The sequence below is a fragment of the Hyposmocoma kahamanoa genome, unplaced genomic scaffold (genome assembly GCF_003589595.1).
Source record: "Hyposmocoma kahamanoa isolate Upper Pololo Valley unplaced genomic scaffold, ASM358959v1 100021, whole genome shotgun sequence".
Taxonomy (NCBI): domain Eukaryota; kingdom Metazoa; phylum Arthropoda; class Insecta; order Lepidoptera; family Cosmopterigidae; genus Hyposmocoma; species Hyposmocoma kahamanoa.
The window spans coordinates 2,188,233-2,210,176 of NW_020653200.1; the positions used below are offsets into that span (position 1 = coordinate 2,188,233).

Genomic DNA, 21,944 nt, shown 5'->3' on the forward strand with positions numbered 1-21,944 from the left:
CATTACGAATATGGCACTCATTTCTAAATCCAAGATGGCGGACACGATTTTTTCAAAAAAATGCTATGTGGGTATCATTTTCGAGGTATTTGGGGATGATCAATGTGAATATGGCACTATTTGTAAATCCAAGATGGCGGGCACGATTTTTCAAATAATGGCAAGTTGGGTATCGTTTTCGAGGTATTTGGGGGTGCTCATTACGAATATTGCTTTTGTTTGAACTGTCGTGTTTGCCATCTTGGATTTAGAAATGAGTCCCATATTTGTATTGAACATTCCCAAACATCTCGAAAACGATACCCAACTTGCCATTATTCGAAAAATCGCGCCCGCCATCTTGGATTTAGAAATAAGTGCCATATTCGAAACCTAAAACCGAAAATGCCATACGCAAACATTAAAGAAAATAACTGTTAAAATAGATTAAAAAATCGCTTAAGAATGCTCCCCTTTTAAGAAAATAAAATATTTTAATATAAAATATTTCGCTTGAGTTACGAAAAGAAAGACATATAATAAGCTATCAAAGTTGTACTGGTGGTGCCAACACTATAGTAGAAACAAATATACATATACTGTAAATTTGTTGCAATATGTGCTCCAATTCAAATAAAATTAATATAAATAATTATTCAATAAAGCATGAACGCAGAGCCGTTAAAAGTATTATAAAATAATTAAGTGTCCCAATCACTTACAGGAGTTAACGAAAACATTTAATGTTTATTCAAGTAAATATTAGTTCAAGATGCGCAAATAAATCGAAATTACAGGCACCACTAAAATTTACGTAATATAATTATTTTGATACAGAATAGCAAAATGGGGAGAAAAAAAATTCGTTACTTTGCAACACTTTCGTATCTTGTTGCCGCGAAATTATTTTTCTGTTTTAGTGAATATTTACATAAAAATATGAGTTGAAACGCATTATTTACTTGTGGAATGCGATGTTAGTGTCTATTTTGTTTGTCTGTTGTATTTTTACACCCATTTACCGCACATTTCGTCATTTTTAGCAAAAAATTTTGGAGCTGTTCGCGGTGCAATATGACCTTGAGCACTAACAGCCCGCGCGCTCCTGGGACGCGTTTGGAACCCTCTAACTTGCCTCACTTAGCGTGTGCGGGCTAGGTTTCTATGCGTTATTATTCTAAGTAAAAAACTTATAAAATATTTTTATATTTGCAAGAAGTTTTAGGTTTCTTCTTGCGATTTTTTGCTTAGATTTATTTTTTAAATGGTAGGAATTTGTTCTCCATAATTAAGCTTTATAAGCTATTACAACAATTTCATTTCCTAAAACCATCTATATAGGGCGCACCATAAGTTTCCGGAACTGGCCACTTACATAAACAATATTTAAAAAGTAACTACAACATTTGAAAAAGGAACTCTTTGGCTGTAGAATACAGTTTGTTTCCTCTGACTGTCACTTGTTTTTACATTGCGGCGTCATTTTAGAAGTTCGTTGTCTAACGAAGTTCTAAAACGAACGAAGTTCGTTGTGTTGTTGTTAACTCGTGAAAATTATCGTAATATGATTTTCTACGACTTTAAGTGTAATTTAACAGCTCAGCGGAGCTTCACTCGGCTTCAAACTGCTTTTGGCGATGAAGCACCATACAAGACGACTATTTATAGCTGGTTTGCAGAATTCAAACGCGGTCGTGTGAATCTTAGTGATGAATTTCGTGATGGTCGCCCGTCCACTGCTGTGAACAATAAAAACATCGATGCTGTGCGCCGTATGATCAAAACAGACAGGCATGTGACATACCATGAGATTCGGGCATCTTTAGGCATAGGCATGAGTCAAATACAATGAATACTACACAAACATTTGGGTGTGGAACAGCTGTAATCTCGGTGGATCTCACACTATTTGACTGACCCTTAAAAACGGGCCGCGTCACTTGGTGCAATGCCATGCTTACCAGATACAACGAAGGGGCGTCAAATTTGGTGTGGGACATAGTAACAGGTGACGTAACATGGATTTATAGTTACGATCCCAAAACTAAGCAGCAATGGAGCGTATGAGTCTTTTGAGACGAGCCGAAACCAACCAAAGTGGCACGCGTTAAAAGTGCCTCTAAGCGGATAATTGCTTCTTTTTTTTTTTAATAAAACTGGACATGTGGTTACTGTTGCTTTGGAGAACCGTTGTATCGTGAATAGTGATTGGTACACGACCTTTTGTTTGCCGGAAATTATTGACAAACTCCGTAAAAATAACCGTAAACGCCGTATCATCGTGCACCACGACAAATAAATTTTTGAAGGTGAACAACGTTGACCTTGTGAGCCGCGTACAGTCCCGACCTGGCATCATCTATCATCATTCCAAAAATTAAGAACCAGTTACGCGGTCAACGATTTTCATGACCTGAAGAGGCTGTCGAAGAGTATGAAAAATATGTTTTAGAGATTGTCACGGAGGAGTGGCATAAGTGTTTAAAATTGGTTCATTCGTATGAAAAAGTGCAATAACGCTAACGGAGAATATTTTGAGAAACAATAAATTCGTTTCTGCCCATTTATAGGATTTTTTATTCATTCCGGAAACTTGTAGTGCGCCTCACGTATAATGTACTTTTTTCTAAATATATACCAGACAAGCTGTTTATAGATAAAATGTGGAATGAACTTTTTTTTGTTTAATGTTTATAATACATGATTTATGGTGGCTGACGCAATGCCAATTCCTTTACAGCAGTGACACATAGTCATTTTGACGATGGTTTAAATTTAAAATATCTAAATATCTACAAGTTTCATATTGCAAAGATATTGACAAATTATATTATAAGTTACATTAGTAGTGCTTTACATTTTTTTACAGTCTAATTTCGTTTTTACAATATTGTACTTATCTTAAAGAATTCCTTATTTTTTCATTCACTGTTCTTTCTACATTCGCGCTTGTCGTTCCGACGTTGCCTATAACCACGAAATACGGCTGTCGTTTATCCTTCGGAGTAAGTGCAACGTACGAAGTACGCATGACTTTCGTTGCGGACGCTTTATCCGTATATCGCATTTCATGGTAGACCTCCTGTTCAGGATACATATATATATAAGCGTTGTAAATATTTTAATAGAGTCTCGTAGACATTACAGACACTTTCATCAAGTTTAAATAATTTGGGTCGTGCCGATTATTTAAGGCACGCAAAATGTCCAACGAAAAATCAAAATCCTAGGTACAGTTTGAAATATGTATACAATGCCACCCGTTGCCTTCAAGCAAACAGCAACCGATTTAAAGCCCGGAGTGGCATGGGCACTGTAACTATTATGGATAGGCGTATCGTTTATGACCAGGCCGCACGACTCGTTCGTCGCGTCACTTGGTATTATAAAAAAAAAAGCGAAGCCGTAGAATCGACTGAGAATAGTTCAAGTGTGTGCTCTAGGACGTGCGAAACTATTGCTTGCTATGAAATCCATACGATTCTAAAGCATCTTGTGTGGCATTGTCTTCAGAAATTGTTTAAACTTCGTCCTCGAGAGCATAATTTATTTTCAGAGAGCATGATTCGGCAATAAAACGGCATCAGTACTTTTGTTTAATAAATTTTATTATTATTATCAGTTAAGTAGGTATTCAAGTACTTATTTAATATTGAGAGTAGAAGTACTCGATTTGGTGCTCTCGCATTTCCATATAAGACTATAATTTATCTTCAAACTTGCTACACAAAAATCACCTTAAAATCACACAGTCGGATTGTAATTAGAGACAGCAAACTGACAGCTACTAATGTCACTTTGAAAATTAATGTTGTCATGTTTATTGTGTAGTGATTGTGTTTGGTTTATGACATCAGCAACACCGTAATTCTCCACCATATTACAATAGGGCATCAGAAATTTAGAATAAAATGGATATATAATTTAAAACTATATCTTGTTAACACTAAACGTATACACATTATAGTTGGGCAATGCGATGTCACAATTAATGCCATAATAAACCGATTGCGCGCAGCAGAATCGGACGGAGACCTGCTGCTCGGCCACACGACGCATGGTCAACCTCATACTGTCACATCTGTTTATCAGTTTATGACAACTAATTGATTACAGGCAATAAAATCTTGATATATTTTTCAACGTTTAGTTGGTTGGTGCTTGAAAAAAATCTTTGCAGTATAAATTTATTGGTAGATGTTAGATTTTATTTATCTGTCCTATCATGTTAGCTGCCCGATTTTATTAGCGCTGAGAGATATCTAAACTTATTAAATAAGTAGTCACGCGGCCTCCTTCTTTTTAAAAACTACAGAGAAACATTGTACGACCTTTTATTCGAAGAAACTGTAAAAACAAGATATTGCTATTCACAGATGAAATATAGGTCACTTACACAATGATACATTTACATCCCGCGAGTTAATACCGACAAACACCTGTTGTTCTTGTAGGGCAGCACCACAACCGAAAATTGTAAACAAAAAACTATCACAATACTTGCATGTTTTAATTAAACATATTTTTAAAGGTAATTTACTATTAGAATTAATCTTGCAGTACAATATAACAGGTTATTATGAAGCAAAAAAATTATTTAAACTTTGACATTTCTTAATGTTACTGACCTCAGAAAAAACAAAGGCACAAGCTGGAAATTAAAAATTCGCAGAGAAATGACTTTATAAATTTCTAGGTTTTTCTGATCAAAATAATAGTATAACTATACATATTTTATGTATATTATTATTATGTACTTGTAAATTACGTAATTTATTTATGTTAAATTTACAAAAGACATTATTATATGCAAAAACTTTCTAATTTGCCGTTCAAAAAAAACCTTAACATTCTTAGTAGAACAATAATATAAAAATATTACTGTATATAAAGGGTACAGCTAACTCAAATGTGACTTTAATACTTGACTTATATTAGAACTAGTGTCTTTTTGTGTTACTATTGTAAATTAACTACATAATAAAGGCACAGTTACGTACATCACTTAGTAAAACCCTTTGATACAAAGGGCGCACATAAGTTTCCGGAACTGGCCACTTACATAAACAATATTTAAAAAGTAATTACAACATTTGAAAATGGAACTCTTTGTCGGTCGGTTGTCAGACGGTTTGTGACTTGTTTTTACATCGTGGCGTCATTTTAAAAATTGGTTGTCTACATCACCATGGCTTTAACTCGTGAAAATTTTTGTAGTATGATTTTGTACGACTTTAAACGTAATTAGCAGCTCAGCGGCTCTTCACTCGGCTTCAAACTGCGATGAAGCACCATGCAAGATGACTATTTATAGCTGGTTTGCAGAATTCGAACGCGGTCGTGTGAATCTCAGTGACGAATTTCGTAATGATCGCCCTTCCACAGCTGTGAACAATAAAAACATCGATGTTGTGCGCCGTATGATCAAAACAGACAGGCATGTGACATACCATGAGATTCGGGCATCTTTAGGTATAGGCATGAGTCAAATACAATGAATACTACACAAACATTTGGGTGTAAAAAAGCTGTGCTCTCGGTGGATCTCACACAATTTCACTGAGGTTCTAAAAACGGATCACGTCACTTGGTGCAATGCCATGCTTACCAGATTCAACGAAGGGGCGTCAAATTTGGTGTGGGATATAGCAACAGACGACGAAACATGGATTTATGGCCACGATCCCAAAACAAAGCAGCAATCGAGCGTATGAGTCTTTCGAGATGAGCCGAAACCAACCAAAGTGGCACGCGTGCAGTGTCTCTAAGCGGATGATTGCTTCTTTTTTTAATTAAACTGGACATGTGGCTACTGTTGCTTTGGAGAATCATTGTACCGTGAATAGTGATTGGTACACGACCATTTGTTTGTCGGATGTTATTGACAAACTCCGTAAAAATAGCCGTAAACGCCGTATCATCTTGCACCACGATAATGCCAGTTCTCATACGGCCAGACAGACAAACGAATTTTTGAAGGTGAACAACGTTAACCTTATAGCCAACCCGCGTTCAGTCCCGACCTGTCACCTCGAGACTTTTGTCTCTTTCCAAAAATTAAGAACCAGTTACGCGGTCAACGATTTTCGTCACCTGAAGAGGCTGTCGAAGATTATGAAAAATATGTTTCAGAGATTGTCACGGAGAAGGGGCATAAATGTTTTCAAAATTGGTTCATTCGTATGAAAAAGTGCAATAACGCTAACGGAGAATATTTTGAGAAACAATAAATTCATTTCTGACCATTTACGGTACTTTTTGTCTGATTCATTCCGGCAACTTATAGCGCGCCACACGCATTGGTGTTTTTAAACTAATAAACGTTAAATATGACTTTTATCGATAAAAATGTAATTATTAATACCAGTCGTGGTCTTGCAGCTTACATACCCATATCCAACAATTGTTGAGATAGATTTCTAAAAATATAGTAGACCGTTATTTCCTAATCCCGAATAAGTAGGTATATAAATAAACTTATAGTCGACCCAAAATAAGAGGCACCTTTTGACACTTGTCATTGCAACGTAAATAGGGATGTGAACTAAAGATATCGGTAACCACATGAAACGATTCTCGATTCTCCCGAGAAATCGATTCGAAATTTTATGAGCATGTGATCGTTTATTATATTTTTGGGTCATTGGTATTCAGTTCTAAATAGAACAATTAACATTTATTAAGTATTGTTATTAATACTTAATCTGTCTGTGGTTGTTATTGTAGTATAGTTACATTAACAGTGTTCATGACGACAGCCTGTAGTTAAATTCTGAAGCAGAACAAAAAAAAGACCTCATACTTTAAATTTTTGTTCACTTTCAGCGGAAAATGGTTAAATCATCAATCGGTTAAAAAATCATCGGTTGAACAAAATCACTTCTATGTATAATTATTTGATTTTCAATCGTATTACCAATGTTAAGATCTCTATCAAAATCAAATTCATAACATATTTCAAGTGAAATTGAACTGCGTTGGTAAAATTCCGCGATTAATTAGCTACACAATTTTTTTCATAAAAGTAGATCGAGGACGTAAATGTTTTTAAGGGGTTTCGGACTGACTTACAATTGCATATTATTTTGCAATTCGTACGAAGATAATACATGAAATTTGTTCCAAGCAAAATAATGTTTCACTATATGGTTACTTATGCTTATTAATGTGTTTTTTTAAACCCAGTAACTTAATAATTGTTTATCGAGTTCTTAGGTTTTCGCGATTGTTACAATTGGAAATGAAGCAAAACTTGTTTGAAAAACAAATATACGCGATTGAAACCCGGAAAAATAGTTTCATTTCCTATTAGATGAACAACGACATAATTGAGGATTTAAAAGAAAGAATCCGGATACTTGAAGCTAAATTAGAAACAACTGAAAATGAGCTGGATAACCAACTATCAGAAAATCATGCATTAGAACGCACAAATCTAGGTGCACGAGTTCCAAATCTAAACCGAGAGTTCACAATAAAACTCAGTTTCAAAATCCTATTATAGCAATCACAGAAACAAATCTAGATGATAGTGTATTTGATGCCGAAATATTTCCGAATAATTACGCTGTTCTGCGGCGAGACAGAGCCACCGTGACAGGGGGCGGAGGTGTGCTGCTTGCAGTACGCCAACCGTATAGTGTCCAACGCATTGTCTGTAGCTGCGCACCGGAAGACGAAATTATTGTTGGATTAGTGCACAAAGGAAGCTGTCGCGTTATTTGCTGTGTAGTTTATTTACCATGTAAAATACCAGACAATCGCTATTTTAGCATGTTTGCATGTTTAGAGTCGTTGTTTTAAAAAAAAATTGCCCATTGTAATTATTGGTGATTTTAATTTATATTCAGCTTCACAGAATGTAAGGGACGCGTATGATTTATTCATTTCGTCATGCGATTTATTGCAACATAATACTGTGGACAATGGTCTGGGTCGTATTCTTGATTTAGTGCTCTCAATATCAGAACAACTTATTCTCAACGTCACGGAGTCGGAGATGGGCCTGGTTGCACACGAGGTCCATCATGTGCCACTAGATATAGCAGTCACTATGAACAAATTCCCGTGTGTGGGATCGGGCAAACACATAAACAATAACGACGGAAACACGCTTCATTTTGAGAGACCTTTTGGAAATTTAAAAAAAGCAAACTTTTTATGTCTATACACAAAACTATTTAGTATCGACTGGTCCCAAGTCTATCTACCATCTGACCCGAATGAAGCCGTCAAACATTTCTACAATTTAATTAATAATACACTTGACTCTACCGTTCCATATAAAATCAACTCATATCACAAAATTTCCCATTATCCTGATTGGTATAGCTCGGAGCTAATTAATTTATTGAAATTGAAAAATCACTATCATACTCTATTCAAAAGTACTAAGTATGAACTATATTACGGGTTTTTCTATTTTTATCGCAAACGATGCAAGTAGCTGATGGCTGAATGTTACTGTGCTCATATAAATAAAATAGAAAACAATATCAAGTTTAGCCCAAGAGCATTTTGGTCGCATGTTAAATCGATTAGACAATCAAACGATCCGTCTGTGTTCGGGAGATCCAATTCACAGGAAGTCGCAGACGATTTCGCAACATTTTTCAGAAACGTCTATCTGACTTCGGCTCCCATATTGAATCCCAGTGATACTTTTGCTGCTGTAGCTGCGACTATTCGCTCATCATACCAGCTGTTGTCCGATCGACATATTATTGTAGACCAAGTAACGGAATTTGATATTTATAGCGCTATGAAACAACTCAAGCCTAAACTGACCCAAGGCCCAGACGGTATTCCACAGGTGATAGTAAAGGATTGCAGGGAAGCATTCACTAACCCCCTATACCATATCATTAATTTGTCCCTAAATTGCAATACATATCCCAATGTTTGGAAAACGTCAAAAGTCCTACCAATACATAAATCAGGTCACAAATCTGAAATAAGGAATTACCGCGCCGTAGCTGTTTTATCTGTTTTTGCAAAAGTTATGGAAACCGTTTTGCACAAGTCTATTTATAAACAACTTAAGGGGTGGTTCTGTGATCAACAGCACGGATTTATACTGCTTCCAATCTTATGAATATTACCACGACCATCTCTGACGAGCTAGACGCCAGAAAGCAAGTTGACGTAGTATACTTGGACTTCCAGAAAGCATTTGATCAAGTTGATTGTGATGTTCTACTAAGGAAATTAATAGTTACAGGTTTTTCAAAAAACCTAACCGCATTTTTCGCGGACTACTTGGCAAACCGCCACCAATATGTATATTACAATAGATGCTTATCTCTACCTTATCAAGTAAACTCTGGTGTAGGCCAAGGTAGTTGCCTTGGACCACTCCTGTTTTTAATTATAATAAATGATTTGCCACTAACTATCCGACACAGCGAGTGTCTCATGTTCGCAGATGACGTTAAAAAGGCCAGGACAATTAAGTCTGATGCAGATTGTGTGTTCTTGCAAAGGGACATTGATAACGTGAACAGGTGGGGAAGGGATAATAGTTTACAGTTGAATGTTGAGAAATGTACAGTTGTGTCTTTTTCTCGTGCTCGCAAACAGGTAACTTGTAAATATAAAATAAATGATACTCGGATTAGTCGATCTAAATCAGTCAAAGACTTAGGCACATGGTTCGACACTGAGCTCACTTTCCGAGAACATATCACAAAAATTTGTAAATCTTCCCGTAAGGTTTCGTCTTAAGACAATCAAAGTCGTTAAAAACCAACCTCACGTCGCGTCTTTTGTATAACTCTTTTGTTCGAAGCAAATTGGAATGTAACGCTATCATTTGGAACCCCGTCCATCACAACCACACACAAACATTAGAGAAAATTCAGAAGACATTTGCTCGAAACTTATACAAGAAGATGTACGGATATTACCCCTTACTTTATCCCACAGCATTTATTTTAGGCATGGTAAATTATAGAATGCTAGAAGTGAGACGCAATCTGGCTCTTGTAACGTATGTGTTTCGTCTGGTACGGGGAATAATATACAACCCATTTTTGTTGTTCAAGGTAGGCTTTATGGTACCTAGAACTAATCTGGTGCGACTTCATAGAATGAGGTTATTTGCAGTACCTACCACACGATGTAGAGTGAGTGAGATGGCCCCCCTGCCCCGTGCACTTAGGTATCTAAATCAGTTGCTTAACTTCGACTCCTCATTGGACCTCTTTGCATGCTCAGAAACAAAATTCATATTTTCCGCAGGACGCTATCTGGAGTCCTTGACCGGAGACAGTAGTATTAAATGTTAGTTTAATATGTAATAACAAATGGTTTTTATCTTTTTTTTTTGTCATTAATGTTAATCTGTAATAATTTATTGTTTATGGTATTGTATTTATAATTACTAATGCTGATGCTTTAACCTTTTTGTCCACATTACTTAGTTGCATTATTACATAGTGATCTCTAAAGATTTTTCTGGGGAGTATTTTCTCGTTTTTTTTCTTTTTTATTACTATTGCTATTATTTTAAAGTCCCATATCATAACACAAATTATAAATTACATACAACGCAACACTGAACTTGTCTACTTTTGATTGACTTTTGTCAAACAAATCTCGGAGACAACGTACCTTCACACGTTCCATTTAAACACTTTTATTTAGTTATTTGCATTATTATTATTACATAGAAAATTTAGTACAGACAGTTTTTAACTTTAGTTTATTACCGTTACGTATTTAAGTAGCTATCGATAAACACATTTACACTACAATAACTGTCGTGTATTTGCAAGCGGGTCTCAATTTAATTCAATACATTTGAAGTAGACTTTGATGTATTTGCTTGTATTACAGACATTCATACATAAAGTGCACGCCTGGGACCTTTAACTATTACATAATATATAATTTTATTAACAATACCTCGTATATATTTATATATGCGTAAGAGTAATTTTATTAATATTCTTTCCGTGCATACATTTTGTGAGTGTGTTGTGTGTTTTAGGTAAAATAGACCAGACAACACTGGTTCATTACAATTATTTTATAGGTTAAACATTAGAAATAGATTATTACTTATTACTAACCATAATTTAAACTGAAAAACACGACAACAGAAAAGTCTAATCGTTTCTATGTAGTACATCAAAATATTCAAAGCGTTTCTGGCAAAACATTAGAAATAAGTCTTTTTTTGCACGATATTTCCGTTGACGTGTTTTGTGTTACAGAACACTGGCTGAACGACTACGAAGCAATTAACAACAAAGAAAACTATGTAATAGTCAGTTCGTTCATAAGAAAGAACTTAAGTAGAGGTGGATCTATGCTTATTATTAAACGTAACTTAAAGTAGCGTAAGGATATAGCAGATTTTTCTACTGAACGAACTATTGAGATTTCATGTGTGGAATTGGATCACTTTGTCGTCTTATATTTATCAGGCCCCCTCTGCTCATTTTAACGAGTTTGAATTAATTATGGAAGATAGTTTACAGCGGATTTTTCCAACCAAAAAAAACGTAGCAATATGTGGAGATTTCAATGTAAACCTGTTGGAAAACTGTTCTACTTCTGTAAGACTCATTAATTTATTTAAAAGTTTTAACTTGGTTAATCTTTCCTTAGAACCGAATCGCATCACTGCCTCCTTTTCTACTTGTAATGATAACATCTTTTGTAATACACACATACACAAACACTGCTGTAACACTACAGCAGTGTTTAAAAAAAAAAAATTTGAAACAACAACAAGTCTGTACTTGTTGTTTCAAAATTAATTTTCGTCGAAACGCGTCCATAATCATGACCGCTAATTTAGAACGAGTAATTGTAAATTGACATCAACGAGTGTCCAATTTCGGGGTGACATGTATTCCATAAATATCATATACGTGAACCGAAACCTGAAATTAGAAAAGTAGTTTTGATGTTGCACTAAAACGTTAATCAGAGTCAAATAATCATAAAAACGGTAGTTTTAAGTGCTGTGAAACTTGACTGAGTCCGGACTCTTTATGAGTTGCTTGGTGTCCTAAGCTCTGATTTCATTAATGAAAACGCTAAATGCGACCAAATTTAACATTGATACTACTTGGCGTAACGGGCTGGTGTCCGCAACTCGACGTCAAGGCGCCTATTTTGTTGGGTGTGGAAAAATAAAAATTAAACAAATTAAAAATTAATTAAATTAAATTTAACATTATTTCATCGTGGTTTTTTTACTATAGTTTTGAAATAAACAATTCTTGTAAAAAAAATGTGTTCTTTCATTAAAAAAATAAGGAGTCGTTAGTTGAATGCTTTTTTCCTGGTAAAAGACGACTCACAAAGCCAAAAGCAAGAGATGCCTGGCGGGTGAATTGGGATAAATATTATGAGAGTTGTCAAAAAAATACAGTAAAAAAAAAAATTTTAAAGGTTCTTCTTTTGTAGACTTTTAGGTATATTATAAAAAAAACACATAGGTATGGTACATATTTTGCCTACTTACATAATAAAGACAGTTTGAACTTAACGTTATAATAATGTGCCAAACAACCACAGCAACTACGTGGTCTCAAACAATGGAATTCCCTGGATGTACTATGTATGAGTATTAGAGCAACAGAATCAACCCGAGGCACTGCCTACAACACCTAGATCAGATCCAAGTTAGCAAACTTAATTTCCTAAATGAGTCTTGCCGGGAATCTAACCTGAGACCTTCTCATTTGGCACTTACAGTGCAAACCGTCAGACCACCGAGGTCGTCATTGGATTGGTAGAGCGTAATGGGTAATCATAGTATTTTCGGTATTATGTTTACCCATTTTCTAAACAATTGTTAAGCACTTGCGTTATTTCAAATGCCTTCAAGTATAAGTGAAAAATGCAAATCTATAATGAAATTTTCGCGATTGCTACTTGTTTTCGAATCTAAAATCGATTCGAAAAAATCAACGTTTTTTAAATGGTTTTGTCAACCCTAGCGAAAATACTTATTCGTTTCTCCGGCGTTTTGATTGCCTTTATGTCGTGGGTGAATCTAAATATTAGCATATTTTTGTATTATATGAAGAATGACAGAAGAAAAATGTTACTAGATTTAATAGTTTAAGATTTAAAAAACAGGACACATTTTATTTCTCTTTAATAGTCATAAATCAGAGTCTGAAATTCAAAATCGTCTTTAATAACACTCTTTTTAGAATAAACGCCCAACGTTGTAAATTAAAAAGAAAAATCCATTAAAATAAACATCTATGCTTCAATAATTTCAATCGAAAATATATGAAACCTGATACGACATTTTAATTCTTTGCGTAAAGCCCCAGGCATGCCGAACAATAGCTGTTCAATTGTTATCGAAGCATACTTTATATCATATATCAATATCATAGTTACCTGTAGCAAGCTGGCAACGCAACACGAGATTCGCGGGAGGACGCGACACATATGCGTGCTACTAGGCTCGCAACTGTCGGGCAACTGACGGACTACCCTTTCCAGCAATAGTGTGCGAATAGTCTCCCTATAACCCCACTTCACGGAGATAATCAGTAGGTCAACTTTTGGTGTACTACGAGATTTCATCTGTCCATAATATTTATAGTTCCCATTTGGATAATATAATTTTATTAAATAATAATAATTCAAGTATGTATTTAGATATTAATCCCATTACGTTACACTATCCATATAATAAAAATAAAATGCGTTTAATAATTAAAATTTCAATACGTTTCAAATTCAAATTCAAGTAAAATTATTTCTAAAAGATTTTGAGATTTATATACATACATTATATAGTAAAGGAAGTGATGTGAATAGACGAAGCTAAATATTTATTCCAGGTTTCAACGAATCGTAAGTATTCGTAATGGTGTAAGTCTTACATCGTGCATCACAATCAAAACCTATATCGTTCTGTAAGGACGTAACTCATAATTTTAGCGGCAAAATTATCTATAATAGTTTTCAGAAAGTCACCCCCAATGTTGTATGATGAATAATTCAATTTGTCAGAATTGCAAATGGTAACCGTTTATTTTGTAAATGAATTACAAGAGCAGTGCAGAGCAGTTTTTGGGGCAGTTAAGCTTTTAATACTTGTTGATAAGCTTGTGACGATGAATCTTCTGTCTAGTATATCGCTGAGCTTAGGAAACCAAATAACGTAATAATTAACTAAATCGATTTCATTTACTTAATAGTGTTGTATTGCATTGTTGTGTCTCGCCAGCGTTCGAAAACGAATGCAGACTTAAATGAGGAACTTATCGCATTAAGCGATTAAGATTTCTTCTGCGCAATAATAGTGTCATTTAGTCATGTCTCCTCGAAGGAGAATGTATAGGCCATAGCCCGTCACGCTGACCCAATGCGCATTGGAGACGTTACAATGTTTTCGTTCACCGTACTGTACTCCAAAATATCCACAATTGTACTAAACTTAGAAATCAAAGTCAATGGTAAACGTCGCCTCTGGCAGTTGAATCGCTGCCGTCGACGGTTTTCCGACTAGGCTACTGCCGCACCACTTACTGTAATTATTTTATATTCATTTCGTATTTATTAAGTATCATAAAACAAAAATAAAATAAAGCAAACAAAACAACGTTAAACCTCTTATTTGTAGAAAAACCGACACGCCTCAAATTGAAAATGAATTTTGCGAATTAAAATGTAACATAAACCTTTGTTAACAAAGACGTGTTTCATTTTCCCACGTTTTCCACCCGAACATTTATTTAATTTTTAACCTGAATGGATTGTACCAAAATATTACCGTTCGCAAAACAGTTCGCATGATCATTTTAACGATCATAATCCTTATAATACAGGATTTACCACCAGTTTGGGATCCAGTATTTCCTCTAATGAAAAATCCCAAACAGACATAAGACTGCAGTACTAATTAATATGTTTTAGTTTATTCTAATTTCTATTGATAATTAATAATAAATTAAACTTAATAAACATTCATTCAATAAAATAATTTGTAAAACTTAATGTAGCGTAAATTGGAATGTTTTCTTTGTAATATTAAAAATAAGGTATTTAATTAATAACTATTGTAACTATAGTGAAAAATAGGGTGGTTTGCATTAATATTAGACATAACTGGTTGAAGACTGTACTACCTCAGTCAACCTTGACCATGGGACCTGTAAAGGGCCCGAAACGTTGGTTTGTTTGAAAAAACAAATACACGCGATTTAAATCCGGAAAAATAGTTTCATTTCCTATGTGTAACAATCGCGAAAACCTAAGAACTCGATACAGGATTTAATTTAGTTAAATAATGTTTGAAAAACCTTCAGACTTTTCATTGCTGTAAATAATCAATGTGAAACCAATCATATTTTGTACATCCTTCTTTAAAATGTTTATATTATTATTGTGTTTTTCTTCTGACTGGTTTTAACTAAATTCACGCAAACAAATAAATGCAATATGGTGTGTATTTAGTGCATCGAGTAATAATATGCTCGATGATTAAGTGTATATACTAATAAACACGTCGATAACTGTTTCAACCTTTCTGACAATCAGGAATATAAAGTTATTTTGTTTATTATATTACCATTTGTAATTCTATGTAATTTAGGTCGGATTTTGACGACTTTGGTAGCCCAACGGTTTGCACAGTATGCGCTGGATGACAATTTTAGTAGCAAGTAGAGCTCCTTGTGAAAGAGTTCGTCCAGAGACGTATTGCCACCTTACCTTACTTTGCCGCCAAGCAGTAATGTCAGCATTACTGCGTTCCGATTTTGAAGGGTAAGGGATCTGGTGAAATTACAGGCACATGAGACTTGTCAACTTATGTCTCAAGGTGACGGGCGGAATGGGATTACCCCTAAGATCTTTACGATTTAAAGCTCTGAATGGCAGTGCAACTGTTATGGACAGGCGTGTCGCTTACCACCAGGCGCACGATTTGTTCCTCCTGGTATCACAAAAAAATGGACTTTTATAAATTATTTCTGGTCTGGATGTATTTGTTAGTGCCCCAGTGCGAATCGCTCTGGTACTTATAGTACTAGTAATTCCCTAGTTTAAGACTAGATAATTGGCGTGGTTGTCTAGCAGATCATTATTCTTATTGTTAGAACTTATTTTATTTATCAGTTGTTATAACATTTCATCAGTTGTTATAACATTAAAATGTTATAATTTATCTATTGTCAGTTGTCATAATTTAAAACTTTGATTATTAACTGGTACTTACGTGTTGAGAATTAGTGATTATAAAAAATTTGCTGACGATCTGGTTCTGATTTCCGAAAGCATTAAGGATATGCTGAAGATGCTAGAGGATTTTAGGGTGGAATCTGAAAAGACTGGCCTTAAAATGAACATTGGGAAAACCAAAATCATGACGAACATTCCTGAAGTCAAAAACTACCAGTTTCCAATGGAGAAAGTGACCGAATACATATACTTGGGACATAAGGTTACATTGGGCTTTGAGAACCAAACAGCGGAAGTGGAACGACGGGTAGCTCAGGCGCATTCATTCACGCATTCAGTGCCAACAAACAAACGCTATGTGGAGAATACCCCTACATCTCAAAGTTAAAGTCTTCGAACGGTGTGTCATGCCTGTGCTCGTCTATGGTACGGAAACCATAACTCAACAGCGCAGAGGGGCATGGAGAGAGCAATCCTCGGAGTTACCCTGCGAGACAGAAAAAGCAACGCTTGGATCCGAAATAGGACCAAAGTTAAAGATGTTATGGTTGTCGTGGCGAAGAAAAGGATGCGAGAATGGATCAGAGGCGCTGGACAAGGCGAGTAATTGAGTGGAGACCCAGAGTGAATATCAGAGAGCGCGGCAGACCACACCAGCGCTGGTTGTACGACATCCGACGGTACGGAGGTCGGGACTGGATTAATCGGGCACAAGATCGCCAAGACTGGAAGAGGGAAGAGGCCTACATCCAAGATTGGATAATAAAACGGCCGCCATGATGACGATGATGATGATAAAAGAGACCTAAAACGATCTTGTTATTTCCATTGGAGCTTGAACAATGAGTTATAGCGCCACCGAAACAATGAATTTATTGAAAACCAAATTTCCCGATCGCATAATTTCACTAAATTGAGCTAAGTGGCCAGCGCGATCATGTGATTGTTATGTTAAAGACAGAGTCTATACGGAGCTAACTGAATCGATTGCAGCCTTAAATCTCAAAATTCGTGAAGTGATTAACTAAATAGACCCACCATTGCCAAAAAGTGATTAAAAACTTTGATGAAAGAGTCGACATAATATGTGACTGTGGTCGTGGTGGACATTTATCAGATATCAATTTTCATTCGTAATTGCCAAACCTTACTTTTTTAAAACAATAAAAATTAGAATCATTGTTACGTAAATTTATTGTTTTATTTTGATTTACAAAACAAAATTCTTGTTGAATTATAAGATACATCAAAAAGCTTTAAACTGATATCGTTACCTAATGAGTAAATCGTAAATACCTTTACGATTAATACATAAATAACTAATAATAATAATAATAGTAAAAGATAAATACATAAATAACTTTTTTATTTAAAACTAGAAATTATACAAAATTTTAACATTAAACGCTCCCTTATATTTAATATGACATTCGTAGAGAGGCTTTAGTTTTCCTACTCATAAGAGGTAATAATTGAATAAAAATACAATGGCATAGTCAATTATTTTGTCAAAATAAGTCAAAAAGTGTAAGTTGTCCATAAAAATAAGCAAAATTGATCAAATATTTTTTCGTGTCGATCGACTCAGTTTCATATAAGGTTCATTTCATTTTATGGGACGAAAAAAATTGGGACAGCAGAAGTAGGTCAGATTTAATAAAAAGATGTTTTCATACAAAATGGTTAACATTATATATTATTATATATATATTTATATAAATGTGATCAACTTCTGCTTCTGCGATTTTTTTTCCCATACAATGAAATGATCCTTACATGAAACTGCACAAAAATTTTTATTCATTTTAATGGATAACTCGCACTTGACCAAATAATTGACAATGGCCATTGACTTACAATTATATGGACGTCGAGTCCGCGCTAAAAAGTGTCCGAACTTATAGGGCGTTAAAATCGTATACAGAGCGTCATTCACGCTTTAGTCTTCGTTTGTTCGACTGACAGCGAAGCAAGCAAAATTAGACAGTACTGCGATGACATTACAATATAAATCTAACGTTTTAGCTTTTTCATATTCCTTTACATGTCACTACGTGTAAATAGGTTGACTTGGGACATTTTTTTCGTGGTTTTTGTATTAGACCCGTCGTCCATTTATTTGTAAGTCAATGACAATGGCATTATATTTTTATTCAAACAAAAGATAGTTTTATTATAATATATAAGAAATATACCTGTTATTGCTTTTCGCATTGCAACGAGCATGTTCGACTGATCCCAACAAATTGTCTGTTTATTGCAACTTAATTGGATTTATGGAATTTATTACTAGTATTGACTGTTGCTGATTACTACAATATTACAAAGTTTATTTGTAAAGTATATATAATACGTAATATATTTCTAGAAGTAGTTTGTTGTGGACATAGCTTTCACGGGGTTAATTCACAGAGCGGTTAAAAACGCGCTTTGACGAGACGCGATTGCGTCGCGACCCTAGCGCTTTATAAGCGGTTACATAGATGCAAACGCGTGATTGCATCGATACTGTATGGCGTCGCATTCGTATTATTGCAGCTGCGACTGCTGCTCAAGTCGCGCTTGTGTGTAGACGATTGGAGACTGCATCGCGACTGCATCGCTGTAGACGCGCTGCTAAAAATCGTAATCGTGTAACCGCTCTTAAGTGTATATTAACATATTTTTAGGCAAACTACAGTGTGCACTTTAAATGACCTCTAAGGGTGTATAACAACAGTAATGAGAGCGTTTGTGCGGCCCACATCTAGAACTCCTAATTCACAGATCCCGTTACGCTCGGGGAATTGTTATTTTGTTAGTGCATATCCACTTCTCGAAAATAGGATTCGAATATCATAACATATTACGAATTGGTTTTTGGAAGTGGATTCGATAAAATACACAGAAATTATTTGAATATTTCTCTCGGCTGCTGAAAAATAGAAATCTGCAACGTTCCAGCTAGTTATTAGTTCGGAATTGATCCATCGACAATTTATTCTGTTTCGTTTTAGTACTTGTATCCAATTCGAATTTCGAAATAGGATCTAATAACATTAAATTACGTTTCATCATGGTAAGTATATGTACATGGTAATAAAGGTGTTGTTTTCTGTGTAAAAGTACATCATATGTGTATAAATATTAATTAACATATATTAACGTAACATATATTATTCGGAAAATTAAGATGAAATGATAAACCGAATTTATTAAAGTGAAGATAAAGATGCTTTCGTCTGCTCAGTCAGAACTCAGCATCAGCATCAGGACTTACCGTGGCGAGAGACGCGAGAGTATTGTCAACAACCTCGTTCCCGCTGTGGATAGGCGACATTGGTGTCGACTGCGACGGTTTCGTGTTGCCGAAACCAGTGTACCTTCCGCTGCCGTACTCCGCACTATGGACAATTACCAACAGAGCTATTATTTCATTTCACATTTATTAAATGGTTGACATGAGGAAATATATGTCAGAGAAACGTGATGAAATACTTTGAAAAACATTTGAAATATCTAACTCCCTTTAGACTTAAACTTAAGTACTGCAATAGTACTGGCACGCTATGATGTCCGCTGACAGATTAGTGAGGTCTCACAATAGTGAGGTCAAATCTCAATTCATTATCGACAAAAATGTAATCAAATTCAAGTCGCAACTATAAGTTTTTAGATTTGTAACTAGTATTGCAAGAGGCAGCTGATTAACAAGTTTTAATAAAACGAAAATAAAAATGTTTACTTAAAAATATCGTCAATTCGAAACTGCATTGAGCTTTGACGCGAGTTTGCCTGTGAAGTTGTGCTGGTCAGCGATCCTATAAGTGATAATCGTATTAGATTCCATTTTTTTAAATGTCGAATTTCGAAAAACAAATGCCGTGTTGTATCGTAAAATTATTTAGTCCATAAATTTTACTGCACGTCACCATTGACAACAATGTACAGCAATTAGGTCCTTCAATGTACCTAGTTATGAATTAATACGAAATTTAATGAGCGGACAAACGTGAAAACGCCATCATACTTTAGTTATTATGCATAAGTCAACACAGCTCTCAGTTCCACTTAGGACGTATTCGTATTGTCTACACTATCGACGATCAAAAGAAAATACAACTAAAATCCAATAAAAATCCCAAAGGACCTGACCAATGGGAGACTCTATTTGAAGAGCCTGTGATGTACACAATAATTTATTTTGTACATCGACGGCCAAATTTTCTAAAACAAATGAATAAAAGTATTAAATGTAATGTAATAATATGTACACTTATATACAGGCTGGCCCATTTACTATAATGCTATAAACAGAAAGATAATAAATAGTTTGGTTGCAAAAATACAATTTTATTTGTAAACAATCCCTGTACCTTAAGACAGCTTTGGCAAGTAGCTACGGCAAGAAGTCGTTAAAAAGCAACCAAAAACAAAGATCTGCAACAAGCACAGAAAAATTCGTAAGGTCCGCTAGTTCGCTCCGTAGCTTAGTCCGTAGCTTAATATTTATTTATTGAATAGCATGTTTCACTACCATACTTTTTATATTTTTTTTGTGAAAATACTCAACTAGTTAGTTATTATATATTATTATTCATACAAGAATCCAGTATAACACTATTAACTATGACGATTGAAACTCGAATTGGAACCTAAATACTAATCATAATCATATCATTTATTGCTTTATGTAGTACAAAAGCTATTATTACATTCCTATTTAAACCCTGTAAAGGCACTGACATTTTCGTAGTGACGTAGCTAATCAATTAGTAGTTAGATAAGTAGATAGAAAATGGTTTATTGTTAGCACCACATACATGGAGAGATTGCAGGACAAAAATTAAACACATTAGCAGGGTAACAATTGGCAGTTTTATCGCTTACAGCGATTTCTTCCAGACAACCTTAGGATGGAGAGAGGCTAAACATGAATAAAAGCAGGAGTGCTACACACACATGTATGGTTACATACAGTATATTATATATACACAGTGTGTTGATTTGCATTCTCGCCATATTTACAGAGGTTATTATATATCCGAAACTGAAACCAAATCAGAAAAAAGAAAATCGATCGTAATAATCGTAAATTCCTATTTTTTTATTTAATTGCGGTAAACAAATTTGATCCAAAGGTCATTGACTTGCACGGCACTTGCAAACATTTTGAACAACCTTAAATGCGCAGAAACGCATTTTAGATCTATTTGGTGGTGGAGTACGAGTAGCGACGGCGGGAAAGTGTCGTATCGAGCACGCGATTGATAGATCAGTCGACCTTGTTTCCCGTACTGCGTCTACGTCACGCTGATATCCCGCATGATTCTAACCTAGTCTGTCGCGGAATGCCACGTGGTTTGGTTTGGTATATAAGCAAGAGTTAGTGCCAAAAAAGAACCGCTACCAGGTTCAGCAGACCCAGCGGTAATCTACCAAGTACAAGTGCGTGTCTATTCTTAAGGTATGATGTGAAACGTTTGGTTTACGCGGAGGATATGAGTGTCGAAGTTTCTGCTTTCAAAGGTATGGAGTCTAATATTGAAACGAAACTCACGTGCGAATCTCTGCATAACTGGTGGTGGCTCCGTGCCGGAGTGAAGCTAGGTATCACCACTGTGAAGCTAGGTACTTCTAGCAATACTTTCATGTAACTTAAAGTTGGTAAGTACCAAACCTAAATTACAAAAAACTTTTTTCAGTCAACTTTTCTATTTAATGTAAATAAGTAGTAAATTATAACCATACTAGTACATAATCATAATTTAAAAAATAGGTAAAGAAGCGATAGGTAAAGATTACGTCACACCCCGGACACT

General features: G+C 35.1%; 1 protein-coding gene across 1 annotated transcript in view; it reads right to left on the reverse strand.

Annotated features, from left to right (window-relative positions):
* Positions 1-21,944, reverse strand: part of LOC113231711 (ADP-ribosylation factor GTPase-activating protein 1) — a 59,754-nt gene that overhangs the window by 14,064 nt on the left and 23,746 nt on the right. Inside the window, exon 6 of the mRNA XM_026466230.1 lies at positions 19,403-19,526. Within this exon, the coding sequence (XP_026322015.1) occupies positions 19,403-19,526 (124 nt within the window). The remainder of the gene's footprint in view (positions 1-19,402; positions 19,527-21,944) is intronic.